The sequence below is a fragment of the Camarhynchus parvulus genome, chromosome 5 (assembly GCF_901933205.1).
Source record: "Camarhynchus parvulus chromosome 5, STF_HiC, whole genome shotgun sequence".
Taxonomy (NCBI): Eukaryota; Metazoa; Chordata; class Aves; order Passeriformes; family Thraupidae; genus Camarhynchus; species Camarhynchus parvulus.
Genome location: NC_044575.1, coordinates 31,553,845 through 31,578,484, shown reverse-complemented (window position 1 = coordinate 31,578,484; position 24,640 = coordinate 31,553,845). Strand labels below are relative to the sequence as shown.

Below are 24,640 nucleotides of genomic sequence, written 5' to 3'. Positions count from 1 at the left end.
AGATCCAAGGCTAAATTTCTAATTCTGGCAATGAAGGAGGAAAAAATAAAAAAAGAGGGGGAAAAAAAAAAAGCATTTTTCTACCATGAAAACAGAGTCCGTTTGATCTGGAAGGCATTGAGATGAACACGGAATACCACAGTTACATTGTTATAAAGTACTGTTCAAGAGTAAAATTTCATTTTACATTCCAAATACAATCTCTTTCTTCCTGATACTTTTGAGGAAAGCTGTGTGTGAAATTCAGCAGCTGAAGACAGCAGGCACTCAGTCAATACTTCCTTGCGGTCATTCTGCCTCTCTGAGGGTCCAAGCTTTGGTTTTGAATCATGGCATCAAATTGCCATAAATGCCTGTAAGTAAAAAGCAGGTGAAAAAGCTATGTTTTTCACCCATTACGGCATTCAAACTTCTGTATAAATCCATAGCCAACTCCATTTTATATTAATTTACATTGGATCCATGACTTTAAAAATCAACATTTGTATTTTGAATGCTCAAACAACTTTTGGTGTTTTGGATTGATGTTTCAAAGAGCAAATGTTGGAGCAGATGTCAGATATACTGGGGGAAGACCAAGCTGGGTAGGGGTTGATTTCAGACCTGTACCTTACCCAGATATTGCTGCAACTTCACAAGTTGTGAATGAAGATCACTGTATGTATTGTGAGAGTTTCTGCATCTGAGTATCTTAAAGGGAGGTGTTTTTTACCTAAGTTTCTCAATACAAAGCCGCTTTTGTCAGTTTGACAGAGCCCAAGCCTGGCTGACCTTCAGCATCCACTCCCAGTGCCTGAAGAAACAGTAATTAAATATTTCTCTTAAGCTTAGTTCTTCAATTTGTGTCTCAAGCCCATTTCTAGTTTGACTTTGTAAGTTAATTTTGCAATAATTTTTCCACTGACAGATAAATGAAACATCATTAAAAAAGTTGAAACAAATACAACATAAACTTAAATCTGAAGGAAGCCAAATTTGGGAAGGCTTCCTTTTGAAAACAGCTCTAATTTCAAGATACTTTTCAGTTTTTAATCATTAATAAGAAAACATGAAAATATGAGAAAACCTTCAGGCAAGACTACTTTATTGTAAGCCCAGGAATGTAAGATGTTTCTCAGCAGTACACCTTCAACTGTTTTTTTGGAGTCTAATTTTAAAAGTGCTAAGCAAAGGCACTTCCACAGATTGTTCTACAGTCTAAACAACTGGGGTTTGGCTGCTGAATTCCATTATTCCTGCAAGGTATTTTGTTCTTCTTCAGTAATTTCTCCTGTTATCTCTTTGTAGCCTGTGCTTATTCACTGCTTCAGTATACACATTCTCTGTCTAGGGCTAGATCTTGTGGTTTTGGGATGGATGGAAAGACCGCTGGAAATAACAATACAGCTCCCATTTCTCTCATTTTTTTCAGCCTCTGTTACCCTTTTTGGGGAATAAGGGCCCTGATAGTCCAGGCTCTCCAAATATCCTTCTGTATCTTTCTCAGACTCTCACCAGACTGTCCTCAGGCTAGTTTCATAATCCTCAAAAAAACGCAAAAAAACAACCAACCAGTCCCGATGTTCAGCATGAGATCATAACATGGTGATCTCACTCTGAACATTACCTTTCACTACAGCAGCTCTATTGACTCCTTTGCTTAGAACAGTTTGAATTTCCCACCAGCTCTGTTGTGTGATATTTGGCCTCTTTTAGGCAAGATACTTTTTCATGGAGTGAGCCTAAAGGGTGCTGAGTAGAAAGCTTATGAGTCCCCAGGCCTTCTTTTAAAGAGTTTTCCATCTCAACAAGAAGTTTGCTGCAGAGATTGTTTGGGATGCAGTAGAGGATGTTGGAGCACTGCTGAATTGGAGAGTGCAATATTTTATCTTTTCAGCTGGGGCTTTGATCAGGATTCAGACCCCAGGAGCCAAACCCATGATAGTATCACAGCTCTACAGTTATGTTTATTTGTACTCATTCTAGAAAAACACCATAGCCCTGTTCATTTGTAGATATTTTATTCTCCTGCTGCACATATTGTTTTGCACTGGTTCCTTTGAAAGCATTATTGCTTTCTAAATGGACAAGTTTTGGGAAATAAAAGGGAGAGAAAATGGCAAGAGCCCCTTTTCCCAGAAGGTTGATTGCATCCAAGAGTATTGTGGGATGTAAGTTCATAAAAGCCAGGAGAGCTAAGATTAATTATAGCAGTAAATTGTCTACACATGTTTTGGTTAGATATGCACAAAGTAGGGGGTTTTTGGTCTGAGAAGCATTTGCCTGGCAGTTTATGGCCACCATACAACACATTCATAGGTTGTAGGCTGTTTAAACTTGAGGTAAATGGGCATATTATGTGAAACAATGTGGAATCCTTAGGATTAGCCTAAAACTCTGCAGTTCATCCTACTATCCACAGAGAAGTTCATACCAACTCAAGAAGCACCTCTCTTTCCTAAGCGATGTTAGATCATGCAGTAAAGTTCCCCTGTGTAAGTGGAAGAAATTGAATTGAAAACAGACAAGAGCAAGTAACACAACTCTTGGATTAGTCCATCAAAAGAATAAAGAAGATGGAAAGGAGAAGTGAATCAAATTATTTTCCCTCTATTTTTTTGTTCACAATAATTAATGCATTGTTTCTGTTTAATTTCCTACTCTATATCTGAAAGAGAAAATCAGAATATCCCTTTATGGTTGAAATTAAGCACTCTTTAAATATTAAGATTTTGAACTGATCCCTCAAATTAGCCAACTTTCTTTGCAATTAATATGTGCCACTATTTCTATGCAACACTCCTTTGCTGACTTCCTCAAATATACACACATCACTTTGTTGACCACATATCATTCCTTATTCCAGTTGTTATCACACATACGATCTTTCTCCCTATTCACACTCCATAACCCTGAACAGCCCATTTGTGAACTATCCAAAGAGCTGTCAGCTGTCTGTGCATGGTCCTCAGTAGGCAGGGACCTTGCCAGTATGAAATGGGGACTTGGCAATATCCCTTCAGCCTCTTACTCTTCGCTCTAATTCACCCTCCTGTTTCCTGTTTCTTCCTTCAAGCACAAGTGGGAAGCGTCTGGCTGAGTCAAAAGAGGCAGCAGAAAGGATCAGGACTGGTTGGAAAGCTGGCAAAGTCCAACTTCACGTCAGGACACTCCCAGACTGTTGAGAAGGGGAATATCCACTAGCAAGTTCTTGAAGTACAAAGATGCATTGGCTAATGCAGTTACACTCCCTTTACTCCCATAGTTGCCTCTCGGCCAGCAGTTGACACCCAAAGTTCTTTCTCTTGGTGCTTTCTGGGAAAGATATTTGATAGCATTTACATGCAGTAATCACCACATCAGGAAAAGACCTGACAAAATTAACACAAGACCAAGACACTTGCAGTGTAGTAGCTTGCAGAAATCATATGCTTTCATCTACAGTATAGACCAGCGGAAATATAACACTCTTAATTATATATTAAATGCTCCTTCATAAAGATAAAATTCTCCTGAACTTTCAGTCTACAGAAGTTCAGGTATTTGTACAAGCACAGCATGACTGCCATGCTCTTTCAACTGCAGGATAAAATCACAACAGAAGTGTAATTTTCTGTAATTCAGCTGTTGCAAAGTAAAAGACACAGGCCTTACACAGTGTTTTCCATCTGTAAATATGAAGACCACTTCAAAAAGCAGCCATAATCATTGTGCCATACTGTTTAAACAGGGAATCTAAGGCACAGTGTCTTGTCATGGTCACAGCTAGAAAGAGAAGTGAAAACTCCACAGGTCTGCCAGAGCTCCCTTGGGCTACACCATCCTGGGGACAGTAGTGAAACTTGGGTCACAAGAGAATGTGAAAGCAGCTGAGCACTAAAGACATTTGTATTCCTATCATAAAATAGGGAATCAGTGAAAGTTATTAAGTGTAATTCATGGATAAGGTGGCTAGAGTATTTAACACTTACTAAGTGTTTTTCTGCCTGTCTCCCATTATGATTTCACTACATCTTTTCTGGCTTTTACAAAGGGATCAGAGTTCCACTGGAATTAGTGGAAGGAGGACTGAGAGATACACGCTGTTAGTCACTAGAATTATCTCAAATATTTGAATACAAAGACTCAAACCCTAATTTTTCAATTTACCTGGGAGGAAAAATAACTGCTTTTATAATGATCTGTGTAGATATACAGCATATCAACTAACAATGTAGCTTACATAATCTTTGAAGGTTTTTTAATTGACATAACAATCTTAAAGTAATCTAGACTAGGCCATGATCTTACAAAAATCTACTCCTTTCACATATTTAGTATATGTTAAGAAAGTGAACAGGAACTTTCCCATTGCTATCTGATTTAGTCAGATGGTATTTCCACAGTATATCCACTTCAGAATATCAAGTTCCCACTTTGAAATGACCAACTAAGAGCTTGATCCTGATGACAGTCAAATTTCTACAGCACTAAAAAAAAACCCTGATGTACGCAGATTTTTTTTAAACACTAACCCAAAATATTTGATGCGGTTTACTGAGCTACTCAGATTTATTATCCTGAGGTAAGAGTATGTCATGAGATGTTAAACATTTTATGGACATAAGTAGTCAACTGCTACAAATAAAATACATATTTTGAAATGCCATTATAAAAAGGTAAAACCAAGGTTTAAAAACACTTTATGGCCTATCACCCAGTATCAGACAAAACAACTGAAATTAGTTTTGGCACATATGGGGATAGCAGTTAAAAATAAAAAATAACAAATGTAAAAGCATGAAAACTGTATTGCCATTATGTTTAAAGATAACTGTAAGTCTTTAGAGATGCCAGTGATTGCATTAGATATTACAAACAAGTGCTGCCAATCAACTCTGAAATATGTAATGCATGGTATTCTAGGTATCATAACTCAAGGCAAACTCCACAACAATAGGAGTAATATTGTCTGCCACAAACTACTCTCTTCATTAGGTAGCAATAAGAATTGACACATCCATTTCTTTGCAGTTGTGGAACTGTTGGCAGAAACATGCTTTTGTTTTTTGGGGTTTTTTTTCCCAACATAACTCTAATTTTACTGGAAACTTCCTTGAAACCAATTGTCCTGCTCATGAATCTTGAGAAGAAAGTTTTAAACATATCCTGAGGCAAAGCTGCGAGGTAATATCACTGCACAAACAACAGCAATTGTATTTTCCCTAAAAATATTTGTTATATCTATGTATAATGATGTGCTCACACTACAGAGAAAGGGAGGAACTATGAGTTTTCTGATGACAACAGCTTTAGGTAGTGGGCCCTGAAGACACTCCAAAAACTTCTCTCCTCTAGCTGACTGTGATCTTGATCTCCAAAAGGTGCAGTTCACAACATTTATTAGAGCAAAGTTTTTGGAGTTAAAAAAGTGTTTAAACACTTTACATTCACGTATGCTTTGCTTAAACCACCTTTTGCCTTGTGAGCCTTGCAGCCACAACTCTATAGAAATGAATTCTTGTCACTATCAGTTCCTTGTTTCAATTACTTTAAGGAATTCATTAATTGGACTTTGGTGTTTCTTTCTTTTCTTTTCTTTTCTTTTCTTTTCTTTTCTTTTCTTTTCTTTTCTTTTCTTTTCTTTTCTTCTCTTTTCTTTTCTTTTCTTTTCTTTTCTTTTCTTTTCTTTTCTTTTCTTTTCTTTTCTTTTCTTTTCTTTTCTTTTCTTTTCTTTTCTTTTCTTTTCTTTTCTTTTCTTTTCTTTTCTTTTCTTTTCTTTTCTTTTCTTCTTTTCTCTTTTTTTCCTTCCTATACTGACTCTGCAAAGCTTTGTAATCTGACAATAACAACCAGAGAAAAACAGTGACTGATCCTATCTTTTGCTAGGCCACATTCAGCTTGCTCAGTAGAGGCTTTTTAATCAAACTTCAGTTCAAACCATGCACATTTTTTGCTGTTCTCAGGAATCCCCTGTTTGAAAATGGCAGGTAAAATATTAAACTGGGAAGTAACATCTAGCCACGTTATCTGACAGTTTGGCATTGGCTGACCTCATATGTCACATGAATGAAATTCACCTTGCTGCAGTCCTGACACATTGTGCTGCCTGTTGATGAGGAGGAGGCAAAACCAGGCAGGATGGTATAAAGATAAAAACAAGGAGAGGAAAAGGTAAAGCATAACTAGCTAATATCAGACAGGTTACTGTGAAAAACTCTTATAGTAGGCCTGGAAGAGGCTCATAAGGTAGACTCAACAGCTTAAATTGTCCTAGTTGCACCAAAAAAGATTTTGCTGCAGCCTGTCAGCCTGCCATGGATTTGGGGACAGAAAGGCAATGAAAGGGATAGGAGAGCTGGAGGGGAAGGGTGGTGTGATTCATTTACTTGTCCCTTGCAGGATTCACAATTTGGGGATTCTTTGGGGGTTGGGGAGGGTGTGTATGTGTGTGTGTGAATTTCACCCTATATATAACTTGGAATCCTATTAGAAAACAACCCAGTGACACTGCAAATCCAGTATTTCTCAGCATGCTATTTTTGAAGCTGAAACACGCAACATATTTTGATCTCCAAAGAAGCACAATAAAGATCCCCTCTTCAAAATAAAATGAGAAGTAAAAAAAACCCTCAACCAATTGCACATGTAATAATTTCCAGGCTGGCTTCCTGTGATTGTATCCGATTATTTAAATTTTGGACTGTCTCTTTAATTTGAGGAGCAGGGAGAGAGGCGACAGATGGCAGACAGAATTGACTTATGTCCTCTATTCTTCTGCAGAAGAAGGGGGAGTGCAGAAAGTTTGATCGAGGCAAAAGCTACAGTACATAGGGCTGGCTATAACTATCTAATAGGTCTTTTGACGGATCGGTTCAGAATATTTAGGTTTTTTTCTCCCCCAGACAGGCTTTGTAACAAACCCACAGTCCTGGAGGTTGCCATGGGTGACGAGAGAGCTGACATCCAGTCCCAACTACAAATAAGCACATGACAAATGGGCCCAGAGCTCTCCGACAGCCCTGAACCTTGGTGACCCCCTAAAAAACCCAGCCTCCCCATACCCCGTGCCCCCCCAGAAAAGCATTACTGAGTATATTTTTTAAAATCGAAAGCTTGCACTTAATTGGAAACACTGCCGTGTAACTGAAATGCTTAGGACAGCATGTACAAGTAAAAATAAATCATGCAGCATTGTTATTTAATGCGCTGTGACATCATTTCCTGAAATTAAACAGAGATGACACAGATTCAGACAGTCCCTGCTAAGGTTCAGTTCAAACAATTCACAGATGTTTTCCTCCAGCCAGCAGAAAACAATGCGAGACTTAAAGCACTCCTCTCCCTCTGCCCCTCTCCATCTTCCACTCCCTCTCCTCAGCCTTTTCACTGGTACAAGGAGGTATGTCAGTTTTATAATACATGCTCCCGCAAAAATATTCTTTTTTTAATTTAATTACTCAGGCTGTTGTACTAAATAGATGGATCATTGTGTCACAAAAGCATCAATTTTTCAGAAGAAATAACAGATGTCTATGTAACAATGATTAGATTAACCACTCCCAGACAAAGCTAGCTTTTGAGGCCCACACACCCCATGACCCTGGGTTCCCTCTTCTGTAGGGGGTGGATGTAGAAATGTCAGATCTAATCTCAGATTCCATTTTTAAAACAAACAAAGCCCCACCCCCATCCCATTTCAGCTCTTTTCTTTTAAGATTGTGGTGTTTAAAAGGTATGTGAATGTTTGGTCTCTTGCTAATTCTTCAGGATGCTTTCATGGCTGAGGACTAGGAGCACTCAGAGGATGAAACCTTTCAGCCTGGGATCAGAAGTGTCATTTTGAGAAAGATTTCCGGGTTTATTCTGCCCAGGCTGGTGACACGGTAGTGCAGACAGGCAGGACAGGAGGGGGATGCTGATGACATTAGGCAGGGCTGTGCTACCAGAAGCAATAACTACAAATGTTAATGGCCACCCCAAGCCCTTCTGAGGAGACACCAGAGCAATTCTGGGGTACAAAGAGGCACAGCTCTGCTGTCCTGAGGACTGCAAGACCACAGGTCACAGGAGCTTAGCAGTCAGGCACTGATTTTTCTTTAGCACTGGGGGGTGAAGTCATTTAACCTCTCCTCACAAAAGTTTTTTCCAGCTGAAAAATGAGCACAATATTATTTTGTAGGACATGCTTCCAACAGGGTGGTGTTTGTACAAAGAGGTCTGTTCTACACCAGCAGGCAACTTATTACCTTGCTGAAAACGGCACACAGCCTAAAAGCAGACCTAGAATAAAAATGTAGCTTAGGCTCCTCCAGCTCTCTGACCCCGTGGTGCCCTGAGGTGGAGATGGCAGCCACACAAACACATGTGCAGGTAGTTTTACAGGAGAATCAGGGGACATTGTCCATCTCCTGTGTGTACCCTCGGAGGGTATATCATGTTACAACGCATTCCAACACACACACTAAAATTCACTGGAATGACTGCACATTCCTGTATTATCTGGAGTCTTCCAGCCTTCTTCTTGCCATTTTAACTGGACAGAGGTCTGTTGTATTTTTGGGTTTGGTTTTGGTTTTTTAATGTAGAGGAAAAACAACAATGTGAAGAATGCCTCTCCCAGATCACATCTCAGTAAAGCTGTTCTTCTGCAGTTTGATGTGAAAGTAAGCTGTTCAGTGTGGAGTGCAACAGCCAGCTATGTTTGTAACCTTTCTTTAAGGTATTATTACTAAAATAAAATATGGAAGGAGATATTTTTGAAGGTGGATTGGATTCAACTTCCTTGAACACTTGCGCCAAGATTGGCTTTGGTTGATGACATTCATCTCTAGAATCTAATCTAATGAATAAATAAAATAGCTGCCCTGTATAAAAGGCTTGATAAGCCGTTCATCCAAATATGATAGATACACATTCTCAGATACACCCACATAAATACAGAAAAAAAATCTGTTTCAGTGAGACTATTCATATTATCCAATCTGGACACCTGAATGTAACAAGTTAAGAAAATTAATTCAGGTAAGTACAAAAGCTGTGGCTGGTTCATTTTATCGCCTTCCAGGATAACTTACTCTAGCCTGACAATGAAACAGATAAAACCAAGATATATTCTACAGTAAACTGTGTAAAGAGCAAGATCTTCAGCCAGAAGATTGTGGAAATCAGGCTAAAATGACTTTGTTCAAAGTTAGAAAACAGAACTTCAGCTAGCAAAAAAAAAAAAAAAAAAAGGCAGAAAAAATAGCTCATCTCCTCTGGCTTTAGAGGAGACATCCCAAATACCATCAGATGGGAATTAGGCGTTTTCATTAAGAAAGCTTTAGTTTGCAAGCTACCATTGGTAAATCTGGTACTATTAGTTATGACACACCTCTTCTTAAAGACTATAACAAAAAAACCAACCTAAATAGAATTTTAACAAAGGGCATCCCTCCAGGTAAGTGTCAAAGCATAATTGAGGCTCTGTTCTACCAGCTTGGCAAAAAAGGTGAAAAAATGTTGAATGTAGCAAAAATGTAGTCTTTGGCACACTGCTGCAGAAACGGATGAACTACCAGAGGTACAAGCCCATAGAGTGGTATAATTACTTCCTTTATAACTTTCCTCTCTTCTGATTATGTATATATATTTTAAAGGTCCTCCGTCCTTCAAAAGGGCATGGGAGGAGGGGGACCGGCTCTATAGTTGCTGGTAAGAAATCCTAATTTCAGCACTGGTGGCAGCTGAACGTATCTATACATTTGAGCACTTCCTGTTTTCACTTTGTGATCAAATATGTTCTTTGCAGGGCAAATAGGGGAGCACTTGAGGGAGGAAAGCAGTGATGTCTGAGAGGCTAATTGAGTGTACTAAGAACTCCTTAGCATAGAGGAAAAAGAGTCTTCCAAAGCTATGAATAAACTCTCAGCTTGGGTCAGATTTCTTGCTGCTTCTTTTCTTTAACCACCTTTGAACTCAACTAAAAACAGTCTTAATGTCAGGTTTACCTTTCTGATGTTGTAATCTTTATGTACTATTGAAAAGATTATACTACCAGACTAGGATTTCCTCTACTTTCCTAAACACTGGATATTATCCAGAAAAAGCATACACATTTCCAACCAATTCATCCTCAGATCTTTTATCTTCCGGTAGTGTTGTAATTCCAAATGTAAGACAGAGCTCAGTAAGTGAACGAGAACATGACAGAAGCTCCTACTCTTTGCATTTGATTTCCAACAATAAAAACATGCATGTGTATCCTATTTCAAATGTAATTAAAGTTACTACAAAATGGAAGCTGTGATAGGGGTTAGAAATTGTTTTGAAAGACACAGCCTGTCAGACACATTCATTCTACATCAGAGTTCAAGTGCCTGTCTCTTCAAAAAAGCCACTTAGGCCATTCAATTTTTAAAATTGGCTGCCTTAGGAGTTTGCAAACTGATTGAATAAAGGAAAAAATAGCATTTTATTTAAAATCATAAGTAAATACAATTAGTCAGATCTGAGTTACTCTCTTGGAATTTGACAGTCTAAAGGGCTTCTACATTTAATCCATGCCAGAAGAGATGGACTGCCACTGCCTCTCCTTCCAGGGAAATCAGAGGTTAATGATTTTTGTCATATTGAGACTAACAGCTAACAATTGCTACAGTTGGCCTTTAGTTTTTTATTTGTCCTTTTGAGGTATTCAGAATAGGTGACAATGGCTTGCAGTTGAGAACATATGTAGAGAGACCCCTGTGGCTTATGGAAAAGTTGCTCCATGCTGGTTGGGTGTTTGAAAAAAAAATACAACCAGAGCTCTTTTATGTTCCTCTCCTTAATGAATGCATGAATGTCAAAATGTACCAATGGCCCATTCACGGGGTAAAGCCTAAGCAGCTCCTTCTTTAAGAACACATCCTGAGACATAAAATACATTTGCTTAACAAATTAAAATAATGAGATAATTCAATTAGTTTCTTAAAAAAAAAAAAGAGAGAGAGAGAGAGAAAGAAAAAAGGGTACATCAGGGGATTATTGTAATACAAGAACAGGTCATACAGCACAAAAGAGGAACAAACCAATTTGAAATAAGGTTAGAGTAGTAATGAAGGAATGTACATTGAATCATGGACTGTCATTGTAAAGATAGTTACTTGAAACAATAAAATTGTACATCACAGATTCCCCCGTTCTGGCTCAGCCAGAGTAACATTTTGAATGGACAAGCTAATTTGAGAAAAAGTGTGAGATCTTTAAAAGAAAGGAGTTTTCTTCCTTCCCTGCATGTGTTTATGGCACGAATCTTTCTGAATTTACATTGCACTGGTCAGGGGTCTCCATTATCAGTTTGCAGGTCTGAGAATTACAGCGCACTAAATCTTTCAACACCTGCAAACTCATTAAAGCCTGGATGGTAAAAGGTTTGGGGTTTTTTTGTGTTCATTTAATCTGATTTTTGTGAGGCCATCCTCACCAGTGACGGCAAATTTCCTTAATTCATGCAGGATGGAGAGGGTCAGGAGAGAGAGGATAGAAACAAGGAAAAGGGATTTCAAAAAGCCAGAAGGACTTTCCTCAAGAGAAGCAAGAGGCAGTTGACTGTTTAATAAGCAAGTGTCAAATGCTTTCAAGGAGCACATAAGAAAGAAAGGCAGGAAGGAAAAAAAACATAGATATCACAAATTTCATAGGAGGAAATGCAGTTAACATGGAGGTGTCTACAAACCAAACTTGTTTATTTGTGGCCCTGCTTTTTGCTGTCTGCCTGTACTACTCGTGTAAGGATACCCTACAGCTAAATGAAAAACCCTCCACTCGCACTCACTCGACTTCCAAATTAAAAACATTTTACAGGTTAGTAAATCTCCAGCTGAGGTGATGTAGCAAAGAACAGCTGTGAAGTAATTTTGATAATGATGAGAATAATAAGCACATGGCAAGGTTCAGGGCTTTGCTGTTGCAGCTTCAGTGCTCCTGAATAGATAAAAGTGATTAAATACTCCTGATTATCCCTGACCAATATGTAATGGATTTACAGCCCTTTCAATTAGTCAGTATTTGCTTAGGACTCATTATTTTGTCTTTGGTTAAGTAATCAGCCCAGAGACTCATGTTCTGTCTAATTCCTCTGAGCCAAGTGGGTACAGGGCACCTGACCTTTGAAATGGCCATAGCTGAGAGGCAGGAATAACCACTACTCCAGCAGAGACACTGGCTATTCCAGCTAATCCTGACCCCACAGGCCAGATCAATGCACCTTAGTTTGCTACTAATGTCCTTACATCAAAATGATGGTTTAGAAATGTGAATCTATCTCTCCCCCCTTTAGCTGTGCTGCTGGCAGAGCAGTTCGATAGTCTCTATCATAAATAAATCGGGTCAGAATCATTACACTGTAACCAACAGCAGGAAATTTATAAAACCATGGAAATTTATAAAACTTTGGTAGAAGAAGAGGCAGTTAATAACAGTTAGCATTTCAAGCCTTATCAGTAAGAAACAATTTCAAAGTGCAAGAAAGAAGAAAATTGATAATTTTACCCGTTTCCATCATTTCCCACATGATGTGGGAAAACCTAGGCTCACTAGGTTTTCTGTGGAACTGTGTTTTGATGCCTAAATGAAGCTATAATAGTGAACAGAACACCAACACAATATCAATAGCAAGCAGACAAATAAAAGCCCAAGGAAAGCACTGCTATTTCACATATTTAATCTCTCTCCCCTCAAATGTGAATATGGCTATGGTTTTAATATTTATGGACTTTAAGAGAAGCAAAAGAGGCACTTATTCTCTCTCTTACACAACTGAAAAATTAGGGAATCTGTAAGCCTTCTTTATTTCCTCACAAAAAGTAACAATGACAAGGTTGCAAGCTGCTGCTTTGACTTCTCTAGCATCCACAGTGTATGTCAGCACACGCACACAGACCAGGGCTCTCTCTTTCACCACATACATACAAAGTTTGTGTAAACAGAGGCCAGCAATAAAGAATCCAGAAGTCAGAGCTTTATATATGTTAAAGTAAGAATCCCCCTTTTGTTGTCTGTAGGAAGATTTTGAATAGTTCAAAGCCAAAAATGGTTACTTTGTATATAGATGGTATTCCATACTAAGGTGTTGTACTCTCTCTCTTTTTCTTTCTATAGGATGTGTATATATAGATAGATAGATAGATAGATAGATAGATAGATAGATAGATAGATTCTTTCAGATTTGTCATGATTCCAAGACCTAAGGAAAAAAATCTAATAAAAAAAAAAAATAAACAAATCCTGAGACCTAATAATGGGCAAAAAATTATGGGGATAATTGATTTCTAATAGTGATGAATAAACCTCATTAGGCACATGAATAGAAATTTATTTTGGTTTTGGTCACCACTTACTGTGAGATGCTGGAAAAGCCACGCTCTCATGATATTTGTTGCTACTTTGGGGAAAATGCCTCTTTTCTTCTGACGCTTTTTGTCCTTGTCTGGGTCATCATCATCTCCTGTACCAGGTGAGGCTACACTGTTGTCTAAACCATCACCTACAACAAAGAGAAAAACAGGAAGGAGGAGATGTTTAATGAACCAAATACAGAAGCCAAAAAATACCATTAATTGCCAAGACACTACCACAGTCTGGGGGGGTTTTATTTGTTAGATCAGGCACATACTGTTTCTCATTATATAAGAATGCCGATGCAAATATGTAAAAATTAGAAAACCGTGTCTCTCCAAATAATAATTTCGTGTTTCACACATGCATATATCATTAATTCAATTATAATTGTGTGCTTGACATAGTGCAGTAGCTCTTTTTCAATTATGGGATTCAATGTGGGAAAACCTGCCACAAGAAAACCCATTTACTGTAAATGCATCCCTACAACCATTCTGAATATGTACGTATAAGTAATCAAGTTAAATGTTCTGTAGTCTATATATTCGAGGCCCTCTGCAGAGGTGGCAGTAACCATGTCACCGTTCAGTGCACATAACACACTGTCAGATGAGCCCCTCCCAGTCACCATCACCTCCCAGCACACATACACATGCACTCACAAACACGTATACCTAGTCTGACCCTGCATATAGCATTTGCATGACATGAAAACTTCTACATCCCTGCATCAGTGGTTATTATCATTAAAATAAAAAGATGCACATCAAGGTAGAGCTCTCACTTAATCAGAACTTTCCATCAACATCCTTCTCTTCTGTGCTTTTCCCTGGCATTAATTGTGCATTAGCAAAAATCATTTACTTTTAACAGTCATAGTTATTTTTTCTTGCCCTCCAGCAAAAATGCCTTGAAAGCCTGCCTGGAGGGCATCTAAATTATGTATCTGAAAAACTCTTCTGGCAAGGCATTGCAGGACCCCTACTTTCTTAAAATTCATACGAGCACGTCTTCCTGTTTTTGGGAAGGCATCAATCAAGAGCAGCAATATATGCCATATTCCTACATTAATATTTGAACTAATAACTTTAAAAAAAGGAAAGAAACAAGATCCGACTTGTGGCATAATCAAATGCAAAATAAATGAAGAATACTGGGACAGCACTGAGACTTTATAGATTGCTGTGTTTTCCTTACACATCATTAGCCCGGAGCCACACGAAAGAGGAAAACAGAGAAGTGGAGAGTTTATGCTCCCTGCTGGTGTTTAAGAAGCCGAGGTCCTGGAAGGACATCTGGGAATTGTGCTGAGACGGTGGTTTTTGTAATTTAAGAATAGACATTCATTAGCAGTAAATGCCATAAATCCCATGCTAAGTAAAAACCTTGTCCAAGAAAGCCTAAAACAATAAACTCTGTGCTCAATGTAGCCTGAGCTAGACGCTCCATAGCTTCCTGAGGAATGCTATAGATTCATGAGCTAATTCCTATAGCCTCGTCTAGATCTGTAGTGCTACTAAACGAAATACATTGCTGCTATATACAGTCCATTTGCTTCAAAACTTGCATTTCAGCTCCATCTTCCCTCCCATGCCAGATCACCCTTCTTGTACTGCATCCCCTCTGAAAAACCGACCCTTTTGGACTGGAGACACAGAAAAAGCCACAGCAAAGAGCTGGCAGATTAATTTTATTGACATTTCCATTTTCACTGCAATGTGATACCCTCCATCACATGGAAGAGATGACCCTCACTATTTACAGACTGACAGGCCACTTCATTACAACCACCCTGCCCCAAGGCAGAGCAGCTCCTTTCCATCTGCCCAAACACCAGAGCAAGACCCTGAAATCGCTGCTCTGTTTCTTGTACCTTTTTTTTCCTCTTCTATTAACGATAGAGAAAGGAGAGTCAAATCACAGTAAACTAGTTGAAGAGATTATGGGAGCTCTGAACACTGTAACCAACTGTTTGCTGTTGTAATATACCAGCTATTTAGAAAGCACTCCTTTCTGCTGCCTTCTTCCCCCCCATGTATTCCACCCTACCCCTCTCTCACAGGCACGTGTGCGCGCGCACACACACACGCACACACACTTTCCACTATGCCAAGGAACTGCTGCAAGGCAAATTCTCACAAACACTAATGGCTTCTGACTGCTCCTTGGCAACCCCAGCATTTTAACCTGGGTGGATATGCTCTCCAAAATACAGACACTGGAGCTATCTCATCAGCTGTTCATGTGACACAGATGGAGAGTGGCTATTAGGAGCCAGGCAATGGGCCTTGGGGATCTGAGGTGCTGTACTGTAGCCTCGGGCAATTTTGAAAAGCAGTACCCGGAGATGGGGGGAAAAAATCTCTACTGAAAGTGCAAGTTTGAAGTCAGTCAGTCTGTTTGTCTATCTGTCGTGCAGATAAAGATATCTTTGTCTCTTTATGTAAAAGTAATGTGTGTATGCACAGGATGTGTGGAGCTGTAAAACTTCTGCTCTGCACCATCCTTTCAAACCACAGAAACACCAGTTCACTCTCTATGGACAAATTCCTGTCTGTCTACATATACTCTCCTATTTGTGAGCATCCTCAGCAGAAGTCTCCCACACGCTATATCAGTGTTTGGACTTTTTGATGAGGTTATTAATACCCTGGTTTGAAAAAGCTAATAGCAGCCCAAGAAAGAAAAGTTCAGCTAAAGCTCTCATTTCCTTTCCATCCTAATCAGCAGTTGAAATCATAAGAGTTGGTGCTTCCCTAATCTGTTCCATAACCTCACAAAAGAAAATTCAAATATTGTAACTCCAAATGATATCAGAAGAAAAACACAGCAAGATTTGTCCTTCCTGGTGTACGACAGGCCTGTTAATCTGTAATGTCATATCTTTAACAGGACTACAACCATTCAGTTTGGTGGATGCAGCTTCTAGTGAGAAGAAATCATAGAAAAAGCCCATAACAGTCTTTTCCAAGATGGAATTATTTACTTCTGGTTCTAGTTTTCTTTATCCAAATAAATGTCAGTTGCTTTAAATGGAGAAAAGTAAAATATCAAAAGCAAAATAAAATGAACAGATATGATAGTCACTTTATGGCAGACTGGATTAACTATATTTTTCACTACTGTATGAAGGAATCAAAATTTAAATAATTTAAATCATCATTACAAGAGATTCTGCTTATATGAACCATTCATATCCTGGCTTAGATGGTAATTTGTAAGAAGAGTAGAGTAAAATCCAAAGTTATATGGAAATGGCAATTATACAAGCATAGTTATCCCAATTTTCTAGAGAAGAAATTAAGGTTTGGATTTTGGTCTCTCTCTTTCACACAGAACCAAAAAAATTGAGGGTGATTTTCTCCTGCTTCCCATACTGTTCACTCATTTATCCTTGTGCAAAGAGTATGCATGATTGCAAAACCCTATCAGTGTTGCAGGAAGGTGGAGAATTCTTAAGTGGGACTCTCTTTGTGCAGGTTTCAACGACTAGGCATGATTCAAGCCAGAAGAGAATTAGGCATTTCACCCAGCTTGTTTAAGATTATGGCAATGCTATGTAATAGTCTCAATGACCCCTATAAAAGATGGAAAGAGTTTACAAGGAACCTTGCGAAGGGACCCACCTGGGGTTCCTTGAAGATCTTCTCCTCTAGGGGAAGAGTTTGCTGAGGACGCTGAAGACGCAAGTCTTCTTTACACAGTGGGAAGTTGGGCTTCCACACTGGCTCTGTGCTCAGGCACTCTTAGTATGTGCTGAGGGTTTCCCTCCACAAGCTGAACTCCTTTGCATTGAAAGCAAAGGAGACTACCTCTTCTTTAAAAAATATCAAATAAGCAGTCATAGCAGGGTTTCCATTGCACCATAATTCCATTTTGCTACAAGCTGATTTCCTTGGACAGATAAGCTTGCAAAGCCCAGTGTTGACATAGCCAAGGATTCTTTGAGAAACAGAGACCAGTCCTATGTAAAGCTTGTCCAACCTTATTGTATCAATGAATTTTTCTTTGTTAGTCTCCCACACAATCAGTATTATCTCAACCCTAGTCTTTGTGTTCTTCACAGAGTAAAAACCCAGCAACAGATGAAGCAAGTTTAGAAGTTGCCCACCTTGTCCTTTTACCACTTGTGAACAGGATGAATAACAAATTCACAATCTATCAAAATGATAACTGAAAAGGATGACCCAGTCAGGCCAAAGCACAGAAGCCTGGTAACAGTCCAGATTCAAATTCTAGAAATAGTTTCTATTACCATCATAGCAAGTAGAGCAGTTAAAAAAGTGATTTCTGGAAAAGTACATTTCAGAACTCAGTGTTTGAGCTTCTTCATCATCAGAGGTCCCTTACAGCTTTAAGGTTTGTCACACTAAAGCAAAAGAGAGAACAGCAGGAGTATCTAAACTCGGGGGAAGACAAGACACTTCGCCATTTTTCTAAAAATAGTGGATGCAATACAAAAAGCAAGTTAAAGGATTCTGTAAAGAAAAGCTGCAGTGCACTATGCTGATCTCAAGTAAACTACTGTAGTATTCCAGACTAATATTTTGATGGAGTGGAATATGTAGATATAAATGCAAAACAAAGAAGAAAATCTGCATGCAGCCTATATTCACAACTTGCAATTATTTGTTTGTACTTATAATGTGTCCATCTAGACACATAAATTATGTAAACCATTATTAATAAGGATATTCAGCTTAGTAATACAATCCATATCACCACCAGAGAAAAATCTTAAAAATCTGGTTAATTATCACTGCCAAAAAGCTGGAGAGAACTGCCTGAAGATCGTTTTGAAGATAAGATAGTCCGTACTTAAAGGAAGACTAACAGAGAGGGAAGGTCAGCTCCAGAATCAAAGACCCTTCAGGAGAATCCTTATCTTTATTCCATCCTGTTAAAATTATCAGGCTTTTAGCCTTACAGCTCCAGTAGATCACAGATCTTTGGATGAAGTCCTGGCTATGGATTGTTTTTTTCTTTCTCTTCCTCTTAATGATCCCTGTTCCAGGAAGTTGCCTTAAGTCTCCTCACACCGCAGGAGCCATACTTACCTCCTGCATTTCTTGCCCAGGGAAATTAAGGTAGGTTATGACTGGCAAGTATGGGACTTTGAAAATCACAAACAGTTCAGGTGGGCAGCCCAGCTTAGAGCTTGGCACTGCTCCACCAGTACTTGTGCTGGTTTTTCTAAATTACTTTACTCCAGGAGGAAAGGAGCCATCAGAAGCTGTTCAGGGGCCTTACAGGCACACTGACCCGCACAGCCACTTCTTTCTGGACTGGAGTGTCCTCAGGTGAGCTGCTGTAATCAGACCACTGCATTCTCTGCCCTGGTGTCTCTGAGACACCAAACATATGTTTCATGGTTCCCTGTTCTATGTTTCAGAGAGCATCTTGGACAGAAAGAAAGGTTGGACACTGGTGCACTAGAGAGAACAGGAGAAAATTTCAGACATATACCACTACCATCTCTCTTCCTACAGAAGATGCTGTCCTGTTGCCCTTCTAGAAGCAGGAAGGAGACAAAGACCTGGCTCAAGCTCTTATTTTGCTTTCCAGAATAAAACCCAGCAATTCCACTGGGCTGATAATGTAAAGATGACATGTATGAATTAATAAATATTGCAAATTCAAATAGAAAGAAAACTTAAGATGCTATCAGACCCCACATACAAAGCTATTCTATGTAATCTAATTACAACTTAGCATCGTTTGTAATTCAGGAGCAAGTCCCTATTGCCATCTGGCAATATGCGTTAAAGGCTTAAGGACTTGCATGGTATCTTGTCTATAAAGTGTATTTACAAGACACAGAATGAAAACTGTTTATTTTCTGTTTCTGGATAGGCACCTGTCTAGAGTCACTAACATATCTTATTTGCAAAAAGAAACTCACAAATGTTTTATTATTTATTCAAAGTAGGAATGATGTACATGTGAATGACATTTCAGCTCTTATTATAGCCATGCATGCTGTAAAATCAGTGATCTAAGTCTTTCAAAATTATTTTCAGAACAGTTAAGTTTCACATTTCCCCTTTTATTAGTTTTTTGCCCAAAAATAAGAAAAAAGACTGGGGCTTTTTGTGTCCTCTATTGTCTGTGTTTAGATTTCATGTTTATTTGTAAAGTGAATTGAGAAATCTTAGAAATTCTGTCAAACGTCAAAAATGTATTTTGTAGCTTATATAAGAGAAAATTAATAAACCACAGTTGAAATGTTAAGCTCCTTTATACAGCCAGGAGGTTCATGGTTTGTTCATTGCAATCCAACATTTTTTCTCATCAGGTGAAAAAAGTGTTCCAATGCAGACAAGGGGAACAACAGTAAAGCAACCTGCTAATTACTGATCTCTCTTACGTTCCTGCTGTGCTAAACTGTCCAGACATGTTGAAGTGAAATTTTTCTGCGATTTTCAAGTGACTAGTTCATGGCCCACTGCCGTGGAGTGCAGGAGAAGGGATGAAATGCTTTAGTTTACATGCAACATTTACTAACTGTGTGGGTTTTCCGACATTAAAGAGGGGACAGTGACCCATGCCACCTTTTTCACACTCAAAAGAGCACTGAAAAAACAGTCTTCATAGGCTTACCTCAGGCTTCCCTGGCCCTTAACACCCTCCCCCCAGGGTAGGAGCAGAAAGAGAAAAAAGAAGGGATTTTATGCTCCTTTCTCTTCAACTTTTCAGGCGGTATAAGCAGCATTTAGCAAATTCAGCCTCCAAATGGCTCCAAATGCTCTGAGCTGCAGGGGCTCATCCTTTGTTAGCCTCCCTCTATTTACACAGGATTTACGCAGGCTCTCCACTGAAGAGACCACATGTTTCTGACAGAAAGCACTTCCATTCACACTGCATCAGGCAACAGGATTGTAACCACTGCAGCTTCACGCTGACCTGAGATTAGGGATTTCAGCAACATTGAGATGGTAACAATCTGCTAACTAACGAAAATTATCCATGGAGAACTCTGCTGCATACTCCAGTTAAAACTACCATGGCCAGATAGATTAGGTTACTTAAAGGGGCAATTAAGGACTAGCTACTGTCAAGAATATGCATGTCCATCTACAAATAACATACACACAGAGAAAAATATCAGCAGGGGGAAAAAACAAATTTAAAAAAAATAGACTGCAGCTTGGATTAAAACAATTTCACCCACTGGTTGAAGACATAAAGTGTAAAAACAGACAGATGGACACATATGTAAATGTGGCTGCATTTGTTTCTCTGGAACTGGCAAGTTAGTAATAACAGTATAGTTTAATAATTTATTTTCCATGGTATTTTCACACTGGTTAACTGGGCAGTGGCAACACTTATGCAGAACTTCGGGAGCAGAATAATTCCTTCTATCTGATTGCTTCTGAGGCAAACAAACTGAACTAAGCAACCTCTCTTGCCTCTTCCTACAAGAATACAGTACTGGAACCTGATATCAGTCTGAGGATTTTTAAAATTTGGTAATTTTTTAAAAACCAATTTGGACAGTCAGGAATTCTGCACCGAGATTTTTTTTTCCCAGATAGAGTATTGCATCCGATTTTTTCAAAATGGACTACACATACACAAACACAACAAACGTTGCTGGTTGGTGCTTGTGATTTTTTTACTCAATAGCTTTTCATGGGGCAAAAAAAAATTGGATGGGAGCACAGGGCCAGAAAGGACTGCACAGATCCAGTTTTTGATGAGTTTTATTTTGACATTTTAATTTGGCAAATTATTTTGCTTCTGCAGCGAAGGACAAAATAATTCTCTTCCATAATAGTAACTCCTACATGTATCTGATAACCACTTAAAGAGTACTAGGTATATTCTAAAGTTCTCCATAATATATCATAATAAAGCTCTTCTGGGCACTCAATGATTCATTTTTAGTGATCTCTCAAATGCCCTTACCCACAGTTAACACTCAGATTTTATTAAGGAAGAAAGCAGGGACAAATGTCCACTTAAGTCCCAGCTCTCAAATTCAACTCTGCTTGCGCTGCAGTACCTAAAGCTAAAGCTTTTTTAATGTTCTATTCACCTCCCCTGTGTGGCATTTCTGCTAACACAGAGTTCACAATCTTTCAGCCCCAAACACAGAAGGCTGCTATCTTCAAGACATCCGAGGAATGTGCCAGATACTATCATCTCCCCTGCAATACAAAGAACCAGAAAGAGGCAGAGACCAAAAGGAGACCGTGCTGATCAGGTTACTAAAGTCCAGAAAGTCTTTCCCAGAATGCTAAATGTTAATCTTTGAACCAGAAAATGTTATAATTAAGATCCTTGTAGTTGGAGGAAATGCTAGCTGTAGAAGTCAAAGGTACAGCCATTTGAAGTTGTACTTTTTTGCGCGTTTGTCCTAATCTCGCACCCCTCATGCTGGCACAACTCCCATCAAGCACTTTGTTCTATTCAAGCAAAATTATCATTAATGTCAGTGGCAGTTTTGCCTGAGTGAGAAGTCTAAGACCAGACCCATGTCTTGGTCACAGAAAATTGCAAGTACTGCACAATTCCAGAGGAGATACACTCATTAAAACATGTGGTTTATGCTGATTTATGATATTCTTCTATTTAAAAGTAAAACTTACATTGTACCTCACCAGGAAAGTGTTCAATAGACTTTTTTCTACATAGTTTAAACTTCAATTCCCACCCTCCCCACCTCAGTGCAAGTTGGTAAGCGTACTCCCAGTTTTTGGAGTCTAGGCTGAAGGAAAGCATTATTAAAATAGGTTTAAGAATTCTATATGCTTCAGTAATTACTTTGCAGTGTGAATGTAAATAGCTGTTATTTTGTTTAAATTTTTCATCCTACTAAACACTGTCACACAAAGTGTTCTTGTGCTGCAGTTTTAGTGGCATTCTTTTTAAATCTTTTTAAAATATATTTTTAGAGAAGTATTTTTGGCATTCTCATAGTAATTCTGTTAAGAATACCAGCTGCAGACTGGCTACAGCTGAGGCAACAATAACAAGCCATTAAAGAAATCAGGAGACAAAAAAAATATTTTTCTTTTGCTGAAAGCACATCTCCTTTAAGAGACTATTTTCCTTTTTTAGTTCTGGGATAATGTTTTTCATTTTCTCAATCAACTGTATAAAAGTATACATTAAAGAGCTATATTTTGTTCTAAGTAGCTTTTTTTATTTGTTATGATGTTACTTTTGTCATTAGAATAATATCAAATGTGGGCAAAATAGTTAAGTTCAATTAAAATTCTACCTGCAGTTGAAGTAATTAAGTTCAGTTGTACTTCATCAATATTTAACCTTTACTATTTTGAGTTGTTTATATATAGCAGAATGTGAGAACTTAAAAGTAGATGATGACTAACATCCTGCATCATTCTTCATTAAATCATTAATGTATTTTCTTTAAGAGTAAAAATTACTGGTTTTTTTGAAAAGGAAAATAGCAATCATAGCATCTGAATTTTCCTTAGAGCTGTTAAAAGTAGTTATAAACTGTGAGAGATTTTAATGTCTTGCATGTCTTTAATGTCTTCCCCTTAGACCCTATGCTGTTTGTCACAACTGTTTGTTCAGGAGACAGCCCCTAAAATGATGCCCACTAGTACTGCAAGAGTACATGTACTGTCCACATTAGAAACCTTTTTTTCAGGGCTGTTTAGTTATTAAGAAAGCACTCGCTGAAATGTTACATATGGGTACACATGGAAAAGATTTTTTCATCATTAAAAAAAAGGACTAGAAATGTAACAGACAGTTATTCCTGAGAGATACTAAGTTAAAAGCTCCAGTTACTGAAAAGGACACTGTTTAGGCCACAAGTACAAAATGCACATTTCTCTATTTTAAAATGTATTTTTTAAAAATGGAGGATGGCTAAATGCTTTTAAAAAAAAGATGTTTTAGTAGAAAGGTCTCAAAATGAACCATAAAAACTTTTTCTGATGATAAAATGTACACGAATGTGTGTTTTACATAAAACAAATGAAAGTACTGTCCTGATATGCATTCACAAATTCTTGAACAGCATAAGCATATGCTGTGAATGCATAGTTCAGAAAAAAATTTAAAAGTACAAAACAACTCCAAACTTGGCAAGTCTTACATACCATAAGAGCTCCAACACCTATGCACAGTAGGGTGGATTAACCCGCTGGGTGCTGCGGACATATATATGCACCTCCTCCTAAAGTGTTCATTTGGCTGGCAGTCTGGAAAACGCCAGAATGTGAAGGGTTACGTGGGAACACTGACAGTCTGCTCTTGCAGGTTTAACTTAAAGCCTGTACTTTAAATATAGGGTGTTATGTATTTGGAAACACAACTAATACTCTTTATAAGTGATGTGCTACTTGGCGCTCAAAACGAAGGACTCAATCAAGTCTTGCTCCCACTAGTGAATCATTCTCCAGATGACAACTGCGTGCTTTGAACCTGCCTGCATTTATTTTTGGGGGTACCATTTTTCAGAAGTCTTTTCCTCCAAGAAGCCTCGTAAACGTAAACTGCAAACCATCTACGACTCACGTGCTGTACATATTGGATGCTTAAAAGTGGTTACTGGAAAGGCCTGAAATGTTTCTTTCCTTTGAAGTTCAGTAGATGGACAAAAAGAGCAAGCATAAGGGAGCTAAAGCTCATAGTTAGTCCCTGACAGATATCTTTATGATATCAGAAAGGCAGACAAGTAATTTTTTTTTCCATTGTATAATTTTACTGATTTTTGAATCAGGATAATATGATTAAAAAGCAAGCAAAAAAGAAGGAATGGCTATGGCCACCTCCCTCTGCAGCCAAACTGTTCCATAAGATGCTTTGGGCCTCTTTAAGTGATTGAAAGTATTGGCATACACGTAATTCCATAGAAACAGGGGAAAAAGCTTTTGACAAAAGTTTCAATGAAGTGGATTTAGAAAATGAGGAAGCATAAAAATAGCAAGACCACAGGCTACTAAGTTGTTGTAATTCTATTTTTTAAAAAGTTCCCAGCACAAAACTCAAAAGCACAGACACCCACTCTGACACCTGATGCATTGCCTTTTTGCTCATAACCTGTAATTTCATTTCAGGTCTTTCACGGTTGAAGAAAATATTACAGAGCACAAATATGAAGTGCTTGCAAAGTCTCCTACAACTGATTTGTGTCCCTGAGCTCTTTTTAGGGGAGAGCCTCACAAGCTGGACTCCAGAGAGCTTGCATCACCCCACTTTCTACTTCAAAGGAGTTAGTGCTGCCTACATGTAGGGACCCCAAATGAAAAGCCTGGCAAGTTATGAGACTTCCCTTCCTTCAGGTTCAGATGGGTAAAATGGAGTTTCCCTCTGGACCTAGGTTCACCTA

At 38.5% G+C, this 24,640-nt stretch overlaps 1 protein-coding gene across 6 annotated transcripts in view; it reads right to left on the bottom strand.

Annotated features, from left to right (window-relative positions):
* MEIS2 (Meis homeobox 2) overlaps window positions 1-24,640 on the bottom strand; it is a 173,736-nt gene that overhangs the window by 108,025 nt on the left and 41,071 nt on the right. For all 6 annotated transcript variants that reach the window (XM_030950532.1, XM_030950534.1, XM_030950536.1 and 3 more), the window contains exon 8: window positions 13,323-13,468. In XM_030950532.1, coding sequence (XP_030806392.1) covers window positions 13,323-13,468 — 146 coding nt within the window. The remainder of the gene's footprint in view (window positions 1-13,322; window positions 13,469-24,640) is intronic.